The sequence below is a fragment of the Xenopus tropicalis genome, chromosome 8 (assembly GCF_000004195.4).
Source record: "Xenopus tropicalis strain Nigerian chromosome 8, UCB_Xtro_10.0, whole genome shotgun sequence".
Lineage (NCBI taxonomy): Eukaryota > Metazoa > Chordata > Amphibia > Anura > Pipidae > Xenopus > Xenopus tropicalis.
In genome coordinates this window covers 39,050,130-39,068,336 of record NC_030684.2, presented here as the reverse complement: position 1 = coordinate 39,068,336, position 18,207 = coordinate 39,050,130, and the positions used below count along the sequence as shown (strand labels likewise).

Below are 18,207 nucleotides of genomic sequence, written 5' to 3'. Positions count from 1 at the left end.
GATACTTGGGGGGGCCTGGGGGAAGCTGAAGGATGCTTGGGGGGGGCCCTGGGGGAAGCCTCATTATGTGCGAGCCCAGAGACAATTAACTTTATACAGTTGATATAAAATATTTTACTACAGTATTTGGTTCAGAATCTTTTTTTTCTAGATTTTCCTCCTTTAAAATTGGGTGCGTCTTATATTCCGGAGCGTCTTATAGACACCCCAAAGAACTATGCCAACATAGGTATCCTACACCATTCAGCATGACTTAGGGCGTTAAATGATTTTTAAATCAGAATGAATTTTAAAAAAATATAGGGTAGGGTTAAAAACCCTGGCCAATAAGCCTTTCTAGCTCCTGGCAGTTGGAGTGGGAAATGCTCTTTCCACCTTGGTTAGTTTGGTAGGGTGCATTTCCAAGTCTCCAGTCTTTGCTGGGTAGGCTATACTGGAGATATACAAAAGCTAAACAGTAATCATGTATTTAATTTACAAATATTGTATAAATTTATATAGTTTGTCCCAGGAGGGTGAAAATCTCATCCCACTAGTTGGGAGGGCCATATGTCAATATTTAGATCTAGTCAATACTTCATTTCTGACCTCCATATCACCCGCTTTTAACGCACTTTAAATTCAAAAATGGTCTAAATGTCCCTTGTATGTTCCCAAGAAAGGCTTTGTTGAGTTGATGGGGTCTATATGAGAAGTCTGATGATACATTCATTTTACTCTGACTACAATGTCCTGGTTAAAAACCTGTCAGAAGTATCATAGGCATGTTGTATATATTAGTCAGTATATATATTAGTTAGGCAGTATTAACAATGTTGGCAAACTTTACAATTAAAGCCAACAGAACAGAATATTGGTCAGTAACAAAGATAGAAGTAGAAAGAAACCAGCAGCAGTTACAGTCAGCACTGTTGCCCTCTGTTGTAAACTCGGGAGAGGGAAGAACAAGTCTCTTATATAAATTACCTGCAGAGTTGGCAGTGAAGGTCATGCTTGCGCAACCATATCCTCAAGTAGCAATGAATAAGTGACTAGTTCAAACACAGGCAAGAGCCTAAGTAAGAAATGTCAAGAATTGGAAAGTCTATGGAGGAAAACTGCTAAATTAATGCAGGAGAAATGCTACTAAAGTAGTTCCGTATGAGAATGTTAGCTGGTTAGTTAGATGAGGAGATGAGATGCTAGACACTTCTTCATGGGGTAAGTGCTCATACATATTGATTATATAGATCTGATTGATTCAGGCAGAATCAGATATACTGGATACAAAAGTAAGTACTCACATCCATTCATTTACTCTCATCAATGTTACATCCTTGGCATCCTTGCAGCAGGATCCTGACAAACTGGCAATCTGGGCGGCTAAGTGGCAGATGAGATTTAATGTAGATAAATGTAAGGTCATGCACCTGGGATGTAAAAATATGCAGCCACTTATACCCTTAATGGGACTGCACTAGGCAAATCCATAATGGATAAGGACCTTGGAGTCAGTGGCATAACTCGGTCACGCTGGGTCCCCCTGCAAAGAAATCTTTTGAAGGGACCCGACATGAACAGTCCCTGCGCCCTCTCCAGGCCTGCACCAAGCTGAATCTCCCATCCCGTGCTGCTATTTTTTAAAAAAAGGTGGGAGAGGGGTTTGGGGAAGGGGGATTACAATAAAACAAGTAGTATAGGTAGTTACGCCACTGCTTGGAGGCCATGCCAGGCGGCAGCTGCAAGGGCAAACAAGGTTTTATGCTGTATTAAAAGGGGCATAGATTTACAAAACATTGTTCCCCTTTACAAAACACTGGTAAGGCTCCATCTAGAATAAGCGGCACATCTTTGGTCTCCAGTGCTCAAAGAATTGACTAATCTCCCCGTTTGTCACTGCCCTTACAGTTGTACGGGATAATACACATATACATGGGGAATCCACATATTCATGCCAGCAAAACATTAATACAATTTAACGTCAGTGCCTGAGAAGACTGTGATTATACGCCAGACCAGGGTTGGACTAGGCCACCAGGGCACTGGGTAAGTTTAAAGAGGAGGGGGTCAGATGGGTGGTGGGGGCACCTGTGGGGTGTGAAGACATGGGCGGGGGCCAATTGGGGGGAGCAGGGGCCCCTGAGGCAGTAGCCCCAGAGGCCCTGCACCCCCAGTCCGACCCTGCGCCAGACATATTGCCTCAGACTTTGCCAGAGCCTGACAAGGAGGCCATTTGCAGTGTAGTAAACATTGCTTTCTGTTGCAATTAAAGTAAATAAACTTTAAAACCACTAAAAATGTTGAATGAATGCATAATGGTAAGTTGCTTACAATTCCATGTATTTGTTATAAGAAACAGTACCAACAAAGTGATCTTACAGATTATTGCTGCTTCCTGTGCTCTTCTCAATAACTGTCTGAGCTGGGCATTATAACTCAAGCCCAGCTAATCCCTATGAATATCTCCCTCCACTCATTAACCCCACAGAGATTCTGGATAATGTGGAGTTACATTTGTAGCTGATAACTAAGCTGGTCAGTTTGTAACTATGAAAATATGATGTATGCAATAGGTCACGTCCAGCAAAAGGTTAATTATGCCTGAGACAAATGGCAACAATCGTTGGGTGCTGGGGGGGAGTACAGTGCTCTCTCTGTCCTTGTGCTAGTAGGGAAAGTGAGGATTAATTATTTATGGGGTAAAAACTAGGGATGCACTGAATTCATTATTTTTACATTCAGATGTATAGTGAATCCTCTACAGATAATTTGGTTTGGATACAGAATTAAATCCAAACCCTCATTTGCAGTGTCGGACTATCCTGCCACAGTATTATCAGCTCTTTCTTGTTTCTTCCATAGGCTTCTATAGATATTCACCCCTAACAACTGCCAATTAGTGTGAGACGGGGCCCTGAATGCCCTTAGCGGCCCAGTCTGACACTGAATATTCTGATAAATAATATGATTGGAAGATTCAGTTTGGCACAGAACGAAAGATTTAGCCAAATTATTGAAATGTTATGTATATATATAATGGTATAGGATCCATTACCTATTATCCAGAAAGCTCCAAATTACAGGAAGATAATAGAGATTTTTAAACATGATCTCCTTTTAAACATGATTTTTCTAATAATACAATATTTAGTACTTAATTCAAACTAACATATAATTAATCCTTATTGGAGGCAAAACAATGCTATCGGGATAACCCTGATAATATGATTTTACGTTTTCCTGCATTTTACAAAGTTTTTTATGGTCCCATGAAAATTATGAAATGGGAGTTCTACCCTGTATGTATATATATATAGTGCAGCCCCCTTTCCTAATTGTCAGAGCACCATTGTGCCAAAAGAATAGGTTGCCCACTTCACTCGCTTGCTGAACACCAGAAATTACACCAGACAGACTTCAACTGTAGTGATGAGCGAATCGGTCGTGTTTCACTTCGCATAAAATTTGCAAAACAGCAAGAAAATTAGTGAAATGGCAAAAAATTTGTGAAACGCATTTGTTGCACGTTGTTGCACGCATTTGTTGCACGTTCTATTTTTTGTCGGACGCACTTTTTTGCCGTGAAAAAAAATCCGGCGCTGCGAAATTTTCTGCAGCAAATTTTTCCGGAAGTTTCGCGAAACAATTCATCAATGACGACATGCGGAAATTCACTGTGGATCCATGCCTGCCGAAAAAATTCGCTCATCACTATTCAACTGCACCCAATTTGCCACGTATTGTAAGTGCAATTGTGTTTATATTGGCAAGTGTTGCTCAGCTGTGCCAGGCTCAGCACAATTGTGTTAGATTCACCCCGTTCACTCATAATTAAGCTGGAATTCTGGGGAAACTCAAAATTGCACTTTGCTCACCGCACTTGTAGATGATGTAGACCCTAAAGATTTTAAAAAACAAGAAACATGCAGAAAAAAAACAGATTTTGAATACAGGCCCTATTTATTGGGTTCATGTGGAACATGTATATTCTGCATACAGTATCCATAAACTGCATGAAGTCCTTTCTTGCTTTATGTCGTCCAATACCTGCCTCTAACAGCAATATCCAAAAGTTTGTGTATATCATGTGTGCTTTGGCCCATCTGTTAATACAGAAACTCACATGGTGCTCGAGGGATTAAAAATGGGTTATTCTTCAGAACTCATTTTTGTCAAGGTTGTCTGTTTTTTTAAGCATTTCTCTGGAGTGTAGTCCCAATTGTTGGGATATTTATAGCTGGTCAGTGCTGGAACACAAAGGATAATGACAGGTAGATTTGCAGAACGTAGTCAGTAGAAGAATAACAGAGAGTCGGACACAGTGCGCAGATTGATACAAGCAGGTAGAGAGGTGCCAGTGTGGCACTCACATAGTGTGGGAGGATTCTTACAGAAAGTCCTTCTCCCACATTAGTAGTTTATCCTTATCCCCAGGCCCTTTACACTGACCTGTAGCAAGCAGAAACTTCAGACATTGCTCTCACTATTGTTAAAGAAAACAAACACAAAGTGCATTAAGTCACAGTGCTCATAGATTCTCTCTCTTTTCACATCACTTATGTTGTAATTATAATGCTATAATATCAAACATAGAGTTGCCCAACACTGATCAAGCAGACAATACTGTTGGCTGTGACTGCACCAATGTGTACATTTTTGGGCCAAAATCCACCTCACTGCGATTAATGTGCCAGTATCTGTCTCTTGCTTTGGCTACCTGATAAGCTTACGGAACTAGCAGTAGCCAGAGGTATAGAAGGCCCAGTTAGGTAACTAAGTAAGTTAAAAAAGACTTTGCTGTGAAACCCACCATGTGGCTTCTGGTTATACTACTATTACTGTAGTCTTAATGACTGCATGGTGAGAGATAAGAAAGCCAGCCAAGGAGGACCCTTTTACCTGCAGTGCAGTCAGTAGCACCCGCGTGCGGTGAATGAAGGCTTCTTACATGTAATGTGAAGATGAACTGTGGTTGTACATCAGACAGCCAAGGTCCCTTACACTTATGCAAAGTCCATTTGCATCAACCATGGAATCCCAGCGCTGACCTGTGGCCATAATGCTTTGCTCATTATATATAAACAGCAGCTTCTCATGCTATCCCCTATATACGTATAGCCCTTATCTATGGATTTCCCATGGTCATTCAGTATATTTTAAAAAATGTGAATGATTAGTGTAATCTAGCACTGCCCAGAACTGGCCTTGAGTTAAGTGTTTTAATAACCCTCAGTGTCTGTGTAAGGTACATAATACTAAGAACCCCTCATATTACTAGGAACTGGCCAGCATACATGTGGGTATACCAGATAACCATCCCACTAAGACTAGCAGGTTTTATACTAAGCATTAATTAAGCATTTTATAACTTGATCACAAGCATGGTGGCCTAATTTTGTTTTTTGTGTAGTTGGCGGTATCTCACATGCAAAGCACGGCACTTACTATTAGTAAAGATATAAAGTATATTTAATATCTGACTGTGTATGTTGTATATGGTTTAGTGTATTTATTAGTCCTTACCTCAAAGCACTTTACGGGGGTTTTTTAACTGAAGTAATAATGTAGAGAAACACTCCAGCATGCTGATATGAGGGTTAGACGTGACTCTGTGCAAGCCTTTTATTTGGAGCCATGCTGCCACCAGTTACTGAAAGCATAGTATACACCATGTGGCGACACCCCTGCAGCCATGCCCTCTATAGCAATGTTCCTTTGCCTTTCTATATTTAAATATTGTCATATAGGAAAGCTCTCCTGGGGGATTAAATCCACAGAAAATCCACCCAAATATGACAAACTATCTATGAGCAAAAGCCCCCTAGGACTGCATTACCCTGCACCCTGCTGCCTGGATTTTCCAAGTGACACTTAGCAGTGGTACAGCCAGAACATGACAACAAACTGCCTATAAGTAGTATACTGACAGTTAGCTGGCCCATAATATAAAGCAATGACAGCCACGTGGCTTTGAACAAAAAGCCATCCTCACTTGAACAAAAATACATCAACAGTTTGCACAGTAATAGAGCAGTAAGTGACATACTTCAATGATCAACAAAAATATTTGTAACTACAAGTTAAAAAAGTGCCTCCTTGGGCCTGCCAGTGAATAGGGTTGCCATCTTTTCTTCATGGATGTAAGGGGCAAGGAAGGAGAGGGGGCAATGTTTCAGGGGCTGGGCCATGCCGCTTCAGGACAGGGCCCTGTCATAAATGGGGGAAGTGGGTCTATATTTGGTGAGTAGGAAGGACTTGGGGAGTTAGCAGAGAGAGAGGATGGGAGTAGTTTAGAGGCAGGTCAAGAGCAGAAAAACTAGGGTTTAAAACCTTACCAGTAAGCCTGATATAAAGGGCCCACTTTTACCATTATTAGATGTAGAAAGTTCTGAGTATAATATATGTTAATATATGGCATAAATAAATTGCCTGGCTGTGGCCCACCAGGAGATTGGCACCTTGGTACCCTGGCAGGCCATTCTGATCCAGTTTAATCTTTTATCTTAAAATAAACTTTTCTGTAAGTGGTCTTTATATTTTATTTTTGTGCATTAGTTTATTTTGTTATCATTTGGAACAATGTGTTGTCAATCCTGTGATTTTAGGGCTTATTTACCCTAGTAACAGGCACTAGTTAGGAAGGCAAAAGGTATGATAAATAGTAAAGGGCCAATTGTAAACAATAATTCTTACAAAAAAATGATAGAAATAACAGTGGCCATAAATGAATAGATCTTTCACCGATATGACCACCATGAGCTGGGTGATATTGGGTTGATAAAATGATTTGGCCCTTGGGCTAACAATCAGATCATAATGGTTGGCAAAGTAGGTTATTGGGAATGGACCACATCAATGCTTTGGTGAGATCTTCACCCCAACTGGAAAATCAAACCTTCCCTACTGACTAGATATCAGTAAGGCCCATCACATACACGGGCCAATAAGTCTGGAAGGATTGAAACGGCAGCTTTTATCGGCCCCTGTTAGGCCCATCACAGGACAGTGCAGGGGGCATTATAGTACCCCTTTTTTTAGACAACAGTATGAAAATGTTTTGTATCACAATACAGAACCCCATTCTCTGGCTTATCCTTGCATGGCAGTGGCCTGGACTAAGATTCATAACAGACTCTGGTATTTTAGGTGCAAAGAGGCCTAAAAACACCCAACGACATTTTTACGTAGGCACAAGAGATATTACATTTTTTCCCTACTTAGACCCCCCCAATGACAAAAATGATGCCACTGCATCAGCATGTCTCCTATCAAAGCCCTACAGTGCTAATATAAATTGTTAGCAGTACATAATGGAACATATTATGTAAGCACATCATATTTATTATTGGTGTATAATAACATTATAATAAAGTATAGGTTATTATATGCGATAGGTAATTGTTTTATAATGGTGTGTGTATAATATATCTTCTTTTACAGCAGTGCAGTTATCCAAAGCAACAAGATACAGGTATAGGATCTATTCCAGATTGCTTGGGACCTGGGGTTTTCCATATAAGATATCTTTCCATAATTTGCATCTCCATAGCTTAAATTTGCTACAAAATAATTTAAACATTTAATAAACCCAGTAGAATTGTTTGCCACCAATATGGATTAATGCAGCTTAGTTACCATCAATTACAAGCTACCACCCCCCATAATTTGGAGCTTTTTGGGTAATGAGTTTCCCTTACCTGTACTTAGTATTAATTTAGTTGACAGATTCAAACAAATGACTAATTGGCTGGAATGGATTGCTGAAATACCAACCGTGTTAGTAATGGAGCCCTAAACTTTGTATGGAATGAAATGTTAACGTTTATTTCAGATGTCTGACATCTAGATATTATCAGTTTAATATACTCTGTATACCGAATTCCATTCCATCCATTTTACTTAACATATCCCCAAAACTACATAATTAAACCCATTTTTGCTTTTGAGAATTGTGAAAATGTTAAACCTGCTGTATAGAAATGCAAAAAATCTTTTTTTAAAAAAACAAAACACTTGCAGTGTAATTGTGCAAAGTGAGGTTTTGGGATTCTGTGCAAGATATTAAAAGATATTGTGCATGTTTGAATGTTCCGCTTCTGAATCTAGTTTATAAATTGGCTTTTACTATGACATAGATAGCAGTATAAGAGCGCATAAGACAATATGTGCAGGGTGTTCATTTTTCATCTCTGTTTTTGTAGTTTTTTAAAAAAATATTTAAAAGTTGCTTTCTGCAACTCTCAGGCTTGAAATTTCAGCTGCAATCTGGTTTCTAAGGCTTAATTACCCTAACAACCAGGCAGTAGATTGCATACCAGAATGGAAAATGAATAGCAGAGGCAGTGACGTAACTATTCTGTGCTGTGCCCCCCTGCCCAGCAAAGAGTAGACTCACCTGGCCCCCCTGCCCAGCAAAGAGTAGACTCACCTGGCCCCCCTGCCCAGTAAAGAGTAGACTCATCCGCCCCCCTGCCCAGCAAAGAGTAGACTCACCTGGCCCCCCTGCCCAGCAAAGAGTAGACTCATCTGCCCCCCTGCCCAGGAAAGAGTAGACTCACCCGGCCCCCCCTGCCCAGCAAAGAGTAGACTCACCCGGCCCCCCTGCCCAGCAAAGAGTAGACCCACCCGGCCCCCCTGCCCAGCAAAGAGTAGACTCACCCGGCCCCCTGCCCAGCAAAGAGTAGACTCACCTGGCCCCCCTGCCCAGCAAAGAGTAGACTCACCCGGCCCCCCTGCCCAGCAAAGAGTAGACTCACCCGGCCCCCCTGCCCAGCAAAGAGTAGACCCACCCGGCCCCCCTGCCCAGCAAAGAGTAGACTCACCCGGCCCCCTGCCCAGCAAAGAGTAGACTCACCTGGCCCCCCTGCCCAGCAAAGAGTAGACTCACCTGGCCCCCCTGCCCAGCAAAGAGTAGACTCACCCGACCCCCTGCCCTGACTTGGCCACTGCACCTGCTTGAAAATAAATTCTTGCTCTCCTACCTGAGAGCCAGCGCAAAGCATAGATTTGTATGCAGTAAATGAGAAAGCAGTCCCCTGGGCCCCCTGCGACTCCAGGGTCAGTGACCCCATCAACCAGACATAATTTTCAGGCACAATAGAAATGCTAGTAATAAATAAAACATACAAAATAAATGCTAAAGACCAACTGTTGGTTGTTCAGAATAGGTGTATCTATAGCATACTTAAGTTTGTTCATATACAGGTGAACTTTCTGTTTAAAATAAATGTAGACTCTCTAGTGGGTCAAGTTGTAAGAAACCCCCAGTGATCCGACCCCAGCCTGGTAATCCCCTTTTTCAAACAATGCACTGGCCTGGGGTACTTTTCCACTTGAAGAAAGTAGATTTTGCTTAAATTATTAATTGATTTTTATAACTCCCTTTATTTTATTAATGAGCTGTGTGCTTTAATTATTGTGCTTCATGGCGAGTTTTTGTAGTATTGCCTTTGCCTCCCTCGGCTATAACAGGGTTGTCCAGCTGCAGGCCTTTAGGTGTTGTGAACAACAAGCAGCATCGGCAAAGGCTGACTAGAGGATGCTGGGAGTTGCAGTCAAAAACATGTGGGGGCCACAAGATGGACAATGGCTTGCTGCAGATAAAACATTATGTACATATACAATGCATTTCTACGTAAGAAACAGAAGGCAGTTCAACAACAACATGCCAGTTGTCAGAAAACAGCTTATACCAGAAAATGGTTCACAGTGGCTTAAGCGTAGGTCATACTTGGTTCCCATACACTGTAGCTGGTTAGCATTGCGCTGCTGAGAGGATTAAGTCTAGAGCAATAAATGCAGCGGAGCCTCATAACTGCTCACCAAGCTAGAGTATAAAATACCTGCTTTAGATAAGTATATGGCCATTTAGCAGATTTTTGTCATCAAAACCCCTTCTTACAGTGACAAAATTAGGAACATGTCTATATACATCTATTTCTCAAGAAAAAATAAGAGGGGCTGGAAAAAAGGTAATGGAAAGTCTGCAAGGTTGGTGGCATCTTCATCCGGTCAGTCCCGAGGGCATTATTCTACTGGACAGACAAAGGGTTGGAGTCTATAGGAAGGTTCTGCATGATTGTAATGGCAGGAGTTGCACGTCACAGAAGTTAGTATGCAGTCTACCTCTACACAAGGTTCAGCAGGAGACACGGGTGAGGAAAAGGTTGGGTAGGAGAGTGGATATTTAAGCAATTTGGGTCACTCACGGTAGAAAACATATTCAGTGTAAGATGTCCAGATCTTGTCATCTGTTTGGTCATGAGCAAAAGCGCAGGTTCCAGTGGAGTTACAAGCAACCATGTGAAATCCAGCATCTGCCAACCTATCAAAAGCCTGTTCTAGGAAGGTGAACTTCAGGTAGTACCTTGAAGTATATCTTTCAGGTGGTCGGTCTGGATCCCGGCTATCATTCAAAGTGTCCCCAAATACCTCTTTGGCCAAGGAAGTTTTGCCACAAACCATAATCCGTGCCACCCTTCTGAATTTGGCATCTGTTTGGCTGTCACGTCCTAGAGTATAAGAGCCTCTGTATCCAATGGTGATGAAGCCAGAGCGGCGGAGGTCAGACATGGTGGATTGGTTGCCGGCAGCAGCTGCAAGAGCTGCACTGACAGAAGCCAAATTTCGTGCCACCTCTACATTTGGCGACTGCTCCTCGGAGTCACTTTGAAAAGCATCGTCGCCGATGGAATTCTGCTTGCTGACTTTGGGTGCTAAGATCTTTACCAGTTCTGGAAGTCTGAAGAACTCTGCTTCTCTCTGCAACCTCAGCCTTTCTGGAAAGTGGTCAGGAAGTACCAGCTGCTGGTCCCTCATGTAATCCAAGACATATCTGAAGAGAAACCCATCACGATCTAAAAAGTAACGTCCTTTGCTGTCACGGGCTAGAGGACGAGAGTTTCTTTGAGAAAACATCTCGCTGAGGAGAGAGCCAGGCACACTGACCAATGTGGGATACCGAGTGATATAAACCTGCCCGCCAACATTGAGTTCTATAATGTCAGGGAATGGGGGCAGCTCTTCTCCTTGTCTAATGCAGCTTGTGTGGTCTGCAAGGGCCATGGTTTCTTCTGTTTGACCTGTTTTAGGAAAGAGAGAGAGAGAATGTAATTAATAAGAGGTAATGTTGCACGTTTTTGAGGTTTGTATTTTCTCTAATTAATTTACAGTTTAATCAAGCAGTCTGTGCTCTTCTGGCTTCTTTAACCATTTCATTAGGCATGTCTGGACTAAGATTCATAAAAGCCCTAGTATTTTAACTACACAGAAATCCAAATAGCTTCACAGGTCCAATAAAAAGTGCCAGTCTTTGGCACAATACATTACAGCAGCCCCTTGGCATTAGCAAGAGCTTCAAGATTGCCAAGGACATTGCCAAGGTCATTTACGGCTACCATGGACATTTTGTCACTTCAGAGACAAAGCCCTCCCTCTTACTCTGACTGGGACAGGGTGATGCGGAATTGCTAGTTTAGAGCATCTCTTCACTGTGCTGCACTCAATGAGCCAAGACTTCATTTCGGCTCTTAAATCTGCTGGTGACTTTTGCTGCCCCTGGAAAATGCCACTTGAGGCAGGGGGTTCACCTAACATTATGACAGAAGGTCCCCTGAATCTACAGATCAGCACCTTTTTCTACACTCAGCACATTTAGTGCTCAATGTAGAATATCTGTCCCTTTCTATTCCCTGCAATGCTAGCCCATTGAAACTATATAGTAGCAGTAATCTATCCTCAATCTCTTCTCCAATATTCCAATTCCCACAATTCCTTGAATGCCCCATGGATAACAGACCTGCGAAAAAGGAGAATCACAGAAGTGTGCAAGGCATTGTGGGAATTAATGCATGGAAAAATGCTACGTGAACTTCCCCCACCTTTTCAATTTATGTTTAATGGCTATATAAATTGATAGGATTAAAAGTGCCGGTGGGCTAAATCCCCCTGTGAATCAATTTTTCAATATGTAAATGAAAGAATCGTTCCTTCATATAATTGGAATGGTTTCCTTCTATACATATACAGTGATCACATCCCTGGAAGGCCATAGGCTGGACATCCTTGGTCCACAGAGAACTACAAGCAACTCAGTATTTATTTATGAGACGTAAGATTTGCTGCTGAAGTGTCCAGCCTCATTGGCCAGCCCTCTGCCTTGTGCTATTGGCCCAGAACCTGCTATTGTATAGTAATCCCCATTTATAGACACAGTGCATTGTGCAAAGTATCAATTCTAGATGCATATTTTTCCCCACAATCCAGTGTTTTTCCCAGAATTCCAGCATTACTGCCTCCACTAAGACTTGCATGCAGTGCACCAGCATGAAAGCAAATGGCCAAGTTGTGGAACATGCTATTTCCATAGACTTTGAGTGGCGTAGTGGGTACCCTGAAATTGCTCACAGCTTCAGGCTAACATTTTGACCTGAGTTCCATAGCATTAATGTATGCTCTTGCCTGCAGGGGGCATAGAATGACATATTTTATAAAAAAAAAAAAAGGTTTAAAAAAATTAAGATGAATAAGAACAGATAGTGTTTCTTGAGCACTATCCTTGATGGTTAGTGCCAGTATGTACATCAATCAAATGAGCGTTTGAAGTGCCATAATACTCAGCTCAACCGAGGGGTTGAAGAGTTCCATTAACATTGTTCACCTCCCCTGCCACCCCAGCAACTTGGACCAACGCTCCTAGTTTATCTATTCATGTGGCCCCAGTGTTGATGGGCTTAAAGCTGGGCATACACTCATTGATACATGCACCCTGTGGGCCATGAAAAATCATCCTGATCATTTTTATACCATGGTCGTTTAGTCAGACAGGTTAGGAAATTTCGGTTGGATAACGATAAAATCTGTGCATGGATTGTGTATCTGACGAGATCCTTGGGGGACCTACAGTGCATTCACTTTCATGCAATTGGTGTCTGCCAACTATTTAATATGCAGAGAATCCTACGATTTTTTTATTTTTAGGGCTTTATCCTACAATTTCAGTCAGAATGTTAGTTTTAGATTGTTGCATTTATACGTACGACCAATATCCGAACGTTCATTGGAAGAAGACTAAAATCTGAATGTGTATGGCCAGCTTTAGGCATGGTGCTCCCACTTACCAAAATATCCCTATCAGGAAAGCTTCCCAATAAAAACAAAAAGCAAAGACCATATGTAACATTGATACAGTATATCTAACGACACAAACATCTCAGAGATAACCAGTTTATAAAAGTTTTCTGAATCAGTGTCAGATGGCAGTTTTATTCTGCAGGCAGGGTTGCTAATGGGCTAAATCGATCTACAATCATGGCAGGATGGTTCTGCTACTCAAAGCATTTGATGTGCAGTCCCATGCATTTTATCTGGGTATAAATATTGTTGTATCTTCCAAAGAAAATACATTTTTGATTCCAAAAAAAATCCCTTCCCTTTATTTGGTGGCTAGATCTAACTGAAAAATGACATGGGGAATTAGCAGGCTGGGATTAGGATGTGAGCAGCAGAGATTAGCAGAATTGCTTTCTCTCTAATCCGTTTTGTTCACTCTAACGAGGGCTATAAATAGTTAAAAGGGAAATATGGTGCACAATAGAAAGGGGGAATGCTGAGTAAATGAATGGTAAGAGGGGTTGCAGCGGGGGAGAATATAATGAGAAATGTGCAGAAAAGAGCGAGAGATATAAAAGGATGAAGCGAAAGGATATGGATGGGTATCTGTACTGCAAGGGAACAAATAACATGTACAGGAATGATCAATCATTGGAGAGGCTGCCTCATGTAATCCAGTGCAGACTTAAATAGAGCTTTAGGGGGGAAGTTGGATGGAGTTGCACAAATAAATTGTACAGAGCATAAGAACATTACATGAAACTTCAAAAGGAATCTGATTTATAGAGAACATTCTCTATAGATGAACTTTTTGGGAGGAGGGGATTCATCATAGGGGATGCTGCTTTAGGATTGGAACTGGATTTTCTATCTCTGCTCCTAATCTAATTCTCAGGGTTTGTATTAAAAAAGGTTCCTGTCAATGCAACAAGGCTGAAGGTTGACAATTTCAAAATGATAAAAGTCCAACCTGCAACCTTCCAGCTGTTGTTGGGCTGCTATAGGGGTCTCTCTAATGTTGGGGGCTGACAGAGATGCCCTTCTGCTTTACCTTAATACCACTGCTGCTCTTTTTAGCCTTCATAACATAAGGTTGTTTCGGTAATGGAGGCAAAGTAACCGAACTCCCCATGCTGCATTGCAACACAGCCTGATCTCCTGAGAACTTGTCATAAAAGAATCCAAATTCTGCTGAATGCATAAGGTATAGCCGTATCCTCTTCCTGAGGCATTTGGCGCAACTCATGCGCTACCTGCTTTCTTCACTATCTGTCAACTGATGCACGTGTGAGTCCTACTCGCTGCACTACTGCGCCAGATGCTCCGCTTGCCATTGTCCTCTCTGCTCCACTCACCCAGCTGTCACCTTAGCACTCACACCTCTAGCTGAGAGAAGGCTAATGAACCAGCAGTTCCAGCTCTCCTCCTTTTATTCATCCATAATGACAGGTCACATCTCTCAGGAGACAGCACTTGTTATTTATACCTGCTATGAAATAATCTCACAATGATATAAATCCAGTAAGAAGTACTACCTGTGGGATGCTTGTGGTGGAGCCAGATATTCCCAGGACTGTGTCCTTTATGTATATTTCAACCTTCTTCCTCCTGCCTCCTTCCTCCTCCTCCTCCTCTCTCTCCCGGTGCCTGCACTGATGGTGCTTTAATTTGGCTGAGCACAGAGTGATGAAAGACACTCCCCCTTGTGTGTATGTGTGTGTGTCAATATGTGTGTGTGAGTGTGTGTGCGAACGTCATTTTCAATGCATGTCTGCTTTGCTTAAGGAATAATGAATTCAGCAGAGAGAAGGCTTGTGTGTTTATATCCCTGCCAGAGGAGCAACCGCAGATGATCAGCATCAGGCTCAATTATTGCTGGGATTTAATGCAATTAAGGGCTCGTTTACACTGGCGATTTTTGCCTGATGCACAAATCACTTACCAAGGGGATTCAAAAAGGACTCTTACCCACATGGTGTGTTTGTTTGATGCTTTTGATGGGTTTTTGAGAAGCAACTTTGAGCGCCACTAAGCACCAATATTATTCTACCTAGCTGCACCCATGAGTGTACAGATCTGTGGTTAAGCAGTCATGTTCCACACACGCTGTTATGAGTTTTATACATTTTCAGATTATAATTAAGGTCTACATCAGCGCGTTCAAGGGAGTAAAATGGCATTTTATTGCATTGGTTTAAAGGATTTTGCTGCATTGGTTTATAGCATAAAGTGCATGTCGTACCTTAACACATAAATACATTTGAAAATGATCTAAATACATACACAGATGAATGTAAAATTAGTGTTTAGAAGTACATACTGAAATGCATATAAAATTAATTCCTTTCAATGCACTCACCATACTCTAAAACCCTCTATGTTTACATATCCTAAGCTCTTGTTAGCAAAAATGGCGATTGCGGAAACTTTTGGTCAGGGCTGGTCTTATAGGATGGGGGCAAAATACCCTGTGCTGTTATTTTTTATAGGTCAACCTGCTCAGCTTAAGCTTGAACAAAAATTGGACAACCCAATGGGAAATGTTACTGTGGGACAGCTAGAATGCCCCCTGTAATGGACACCCCATATATAAATAGTTACTTTTGGACAATTGGGCATCACTTGTAACTGTGTTAAGGGGGCCATACACTGTAAGCTCCTCTTGTTTGGCAAGGTTGCCAAGTGAGCGGACCTGATCCCTATATGCCCACCTACGGATGGGCGATACTGGGTTAATTCTAAAGCCAAGCGATCAAATCAAAAGGTAGGCATAGGCACCATCGGATCAGGAACTGCATCAACGAGCCAATGCATACCCCAACAGAAAAATAAAACCTGCCCAATCAAGGTCTGGCTGATTTCAGACTAGAAGTCGGTCAGGGAAGCACATCGGTGGTGCTCATACACGGGGAGATAGGCTGCCAAGCCAGTCTAAGGGACATCGGCAGCTGAAATGGCTCATGTATGGGCACCTTTACTGCTCCCTTTTTACATTGGGGAGGTCTAAGTTTGCACCCCAGCTCTATTTTTATTTAAAAAACAGCGATTAATAAATGTAATGTCTCTCTTTTTCTTTATTATTCTTAAGGGGATGTTCAAATTCAAATTTTTTTCACAATTCAAATGGTTTTGTGCTGTGACAGACGGGGAGATTAGAGATTAGTCTGGTTCAAAAACTCAAATATTTGATATTTATTGAGTGTAAAAAATCTGAAACCTCTAATGTAAGACTTTGGTGTCTAAAAGCTTGCAAGTTTATGTAGAAGTCAATGGGAGTTGGCCTAGGCAGTAAAGCTATTTTTTCAACGTGAGATTTTTGAATTTTTTCATATTTTTTTCGAGTTTGTAAACAGGATGTTTTAATAAATAAACAAACATCTGAGTTTTTTTAAGATGCAAGTTTAATCGAAGCAGAATAAAACTGAAATTCACAAACTCGAAAATCGATACATAAGCCCATTAATGCCAAACACAATGATGCTAGTGAGCAATTACTGTACATACCCCTATCTATATCTGTGCAAATCATCTTTCCACTACTATAGAGAGAGGGGCTTATTAACACTTTATGGAACTACAGTGGTACTTGCATACCCACACATTAAGCCTCATTTACAAATGGAAGTATATGTTGCTCATATTGACACCATCCATTAAATCTGCTTGCCTCTAAAGATGCTCCTAGCACTGGACTGATCAGCATGCAGTACACAAGACTGGAAAGTATCTTTAATGCCCATGGCGCCCCAGTCTGACATTACTAAGTTCCAATGTGCCCACCCAGTCTGCTCTAATGAATGGTGTAAAAGTGCACCTATTGACAGTACATAAGCCTGATCTATTGCACCATTGGTTCAAAAGGCACAACAGACTTGCTCCAAATGAATCACACACTAAAGGTGTTTTAATGTGTACCAGAAATGATGCAATGCCGATTCATAAGAATTAGCACAAGCAGGCCATGCTCAGTCAGACCGCGTTCAGTCAGGATGTGTTCAGAACAAATAGTGTTTTTATTTACCATGGGAGTTAAATTGTGTATCTCATATTTTTGGAACAGTGTCAGAAAGGAATGTTGTTCTCTGTTCCCTAATGTATCTAATTCTAATCTGTTCTCAAGGGTAAAACTGCCATAGATTGTAAGCTCTACGGGGCAGGGACCTCCATCATCTTGTGTCTTTGACTCTTAACTTATTGCAACTGTATTTATCTTGTATCTATCTGTATTTATTGTTGTACTTTGTATTTATCTATTATTATCTTAATAATCCCCCGTTTGTATTAATGTATTCTTCTGTACAGCGCTGCGTACATTAGTAGCGCTTTATAAATAAAGTTATACATACATACATTTTCCATAATTTTCTATGGGAATCAAACTTAGATTACAGGGGGGTTAGTGGCAGAAGGGAATTAGGGTGCCTGCTTTCTCTCCCAATACTTTCTTAGAAAGAAGAAGTCATTCTGGGAATTTCCATTTATACAGAATACCCTATAGGCTGAAGCTTACCACAACCTCCCATAGCACAGAACAAGAAGTTACTGCTGTTGGTTCCAGGCTTTTGATCGCCACAGTTTTTTTACATAAAAGACAGCAACCAATAAAGCACCTTGGGCCTTATTTATTTATAAAAGTAATAACAACAAATATTTATATAGGTACATATTATTAATAGCAAAGAGAATAAGCAAAATGCATACATGCAAACTTGACACAGTGTAAAAACACATTTAACTTCCCAGCCCACTACTTAGCATTTTAATAGGTGTAGTAGTACCATGAAGGAAATAATAACTTATAAATAGCTAGATAATAATTATCAGTCAGACCAATCATTGTACAATTCATAAAGTTTATTGCTTCCAGAAATATCTTTTTAAATAATGCCACTTCTTTTGTAGTAAATCTGTAGTTATGTGTATATGCAAATAGTATTTGATTAATATATTTAAACCACTGGTATACAGGATCTCTTTATAATATTATATAGACAGAATGCCAATATATGCATAAGCCGGTGCTCCTGGTATAACCATTATCTTGGAAGTAATTCAACCAAACAACAATTGACATACATATATTTTCCTCTGTGCAAGAGGTTTATACCTACACATTTA

The 18,207-nt window shown here is 41.1% G+C and overlaps 1 protein-coding gene across 4 annotated transcripts in view; it reads right to left on the bottom strand.

Annotated features, from left to right (window-relative positions):
• Positions 1-9,129: 9,129 nt before the first annotated feature.
• The window catches only part of LOC100124783 (uncharacterized loc100124783), a 67,610-nt gene continuing 58,532 nt past the window's right edge, over positions 9,130-18,207 (bottom strand). For 2 of the 4 annotated variants that reach the window (XM_018096100.2, XM_018096101.2), the window contains one exon: positions 9,130-11,060. In XM_018096100.2, the coding sequence (XP_017951589.1) occupies positions 10,180-11,043 (864 nt within the window). In that variant the 5' untranslated portion in view covers positions 11,044-11,060 and the 3' untranslated portion in view covers positions 9,130-10,179. 4 annotated transcript variants of the gene reach the window in all.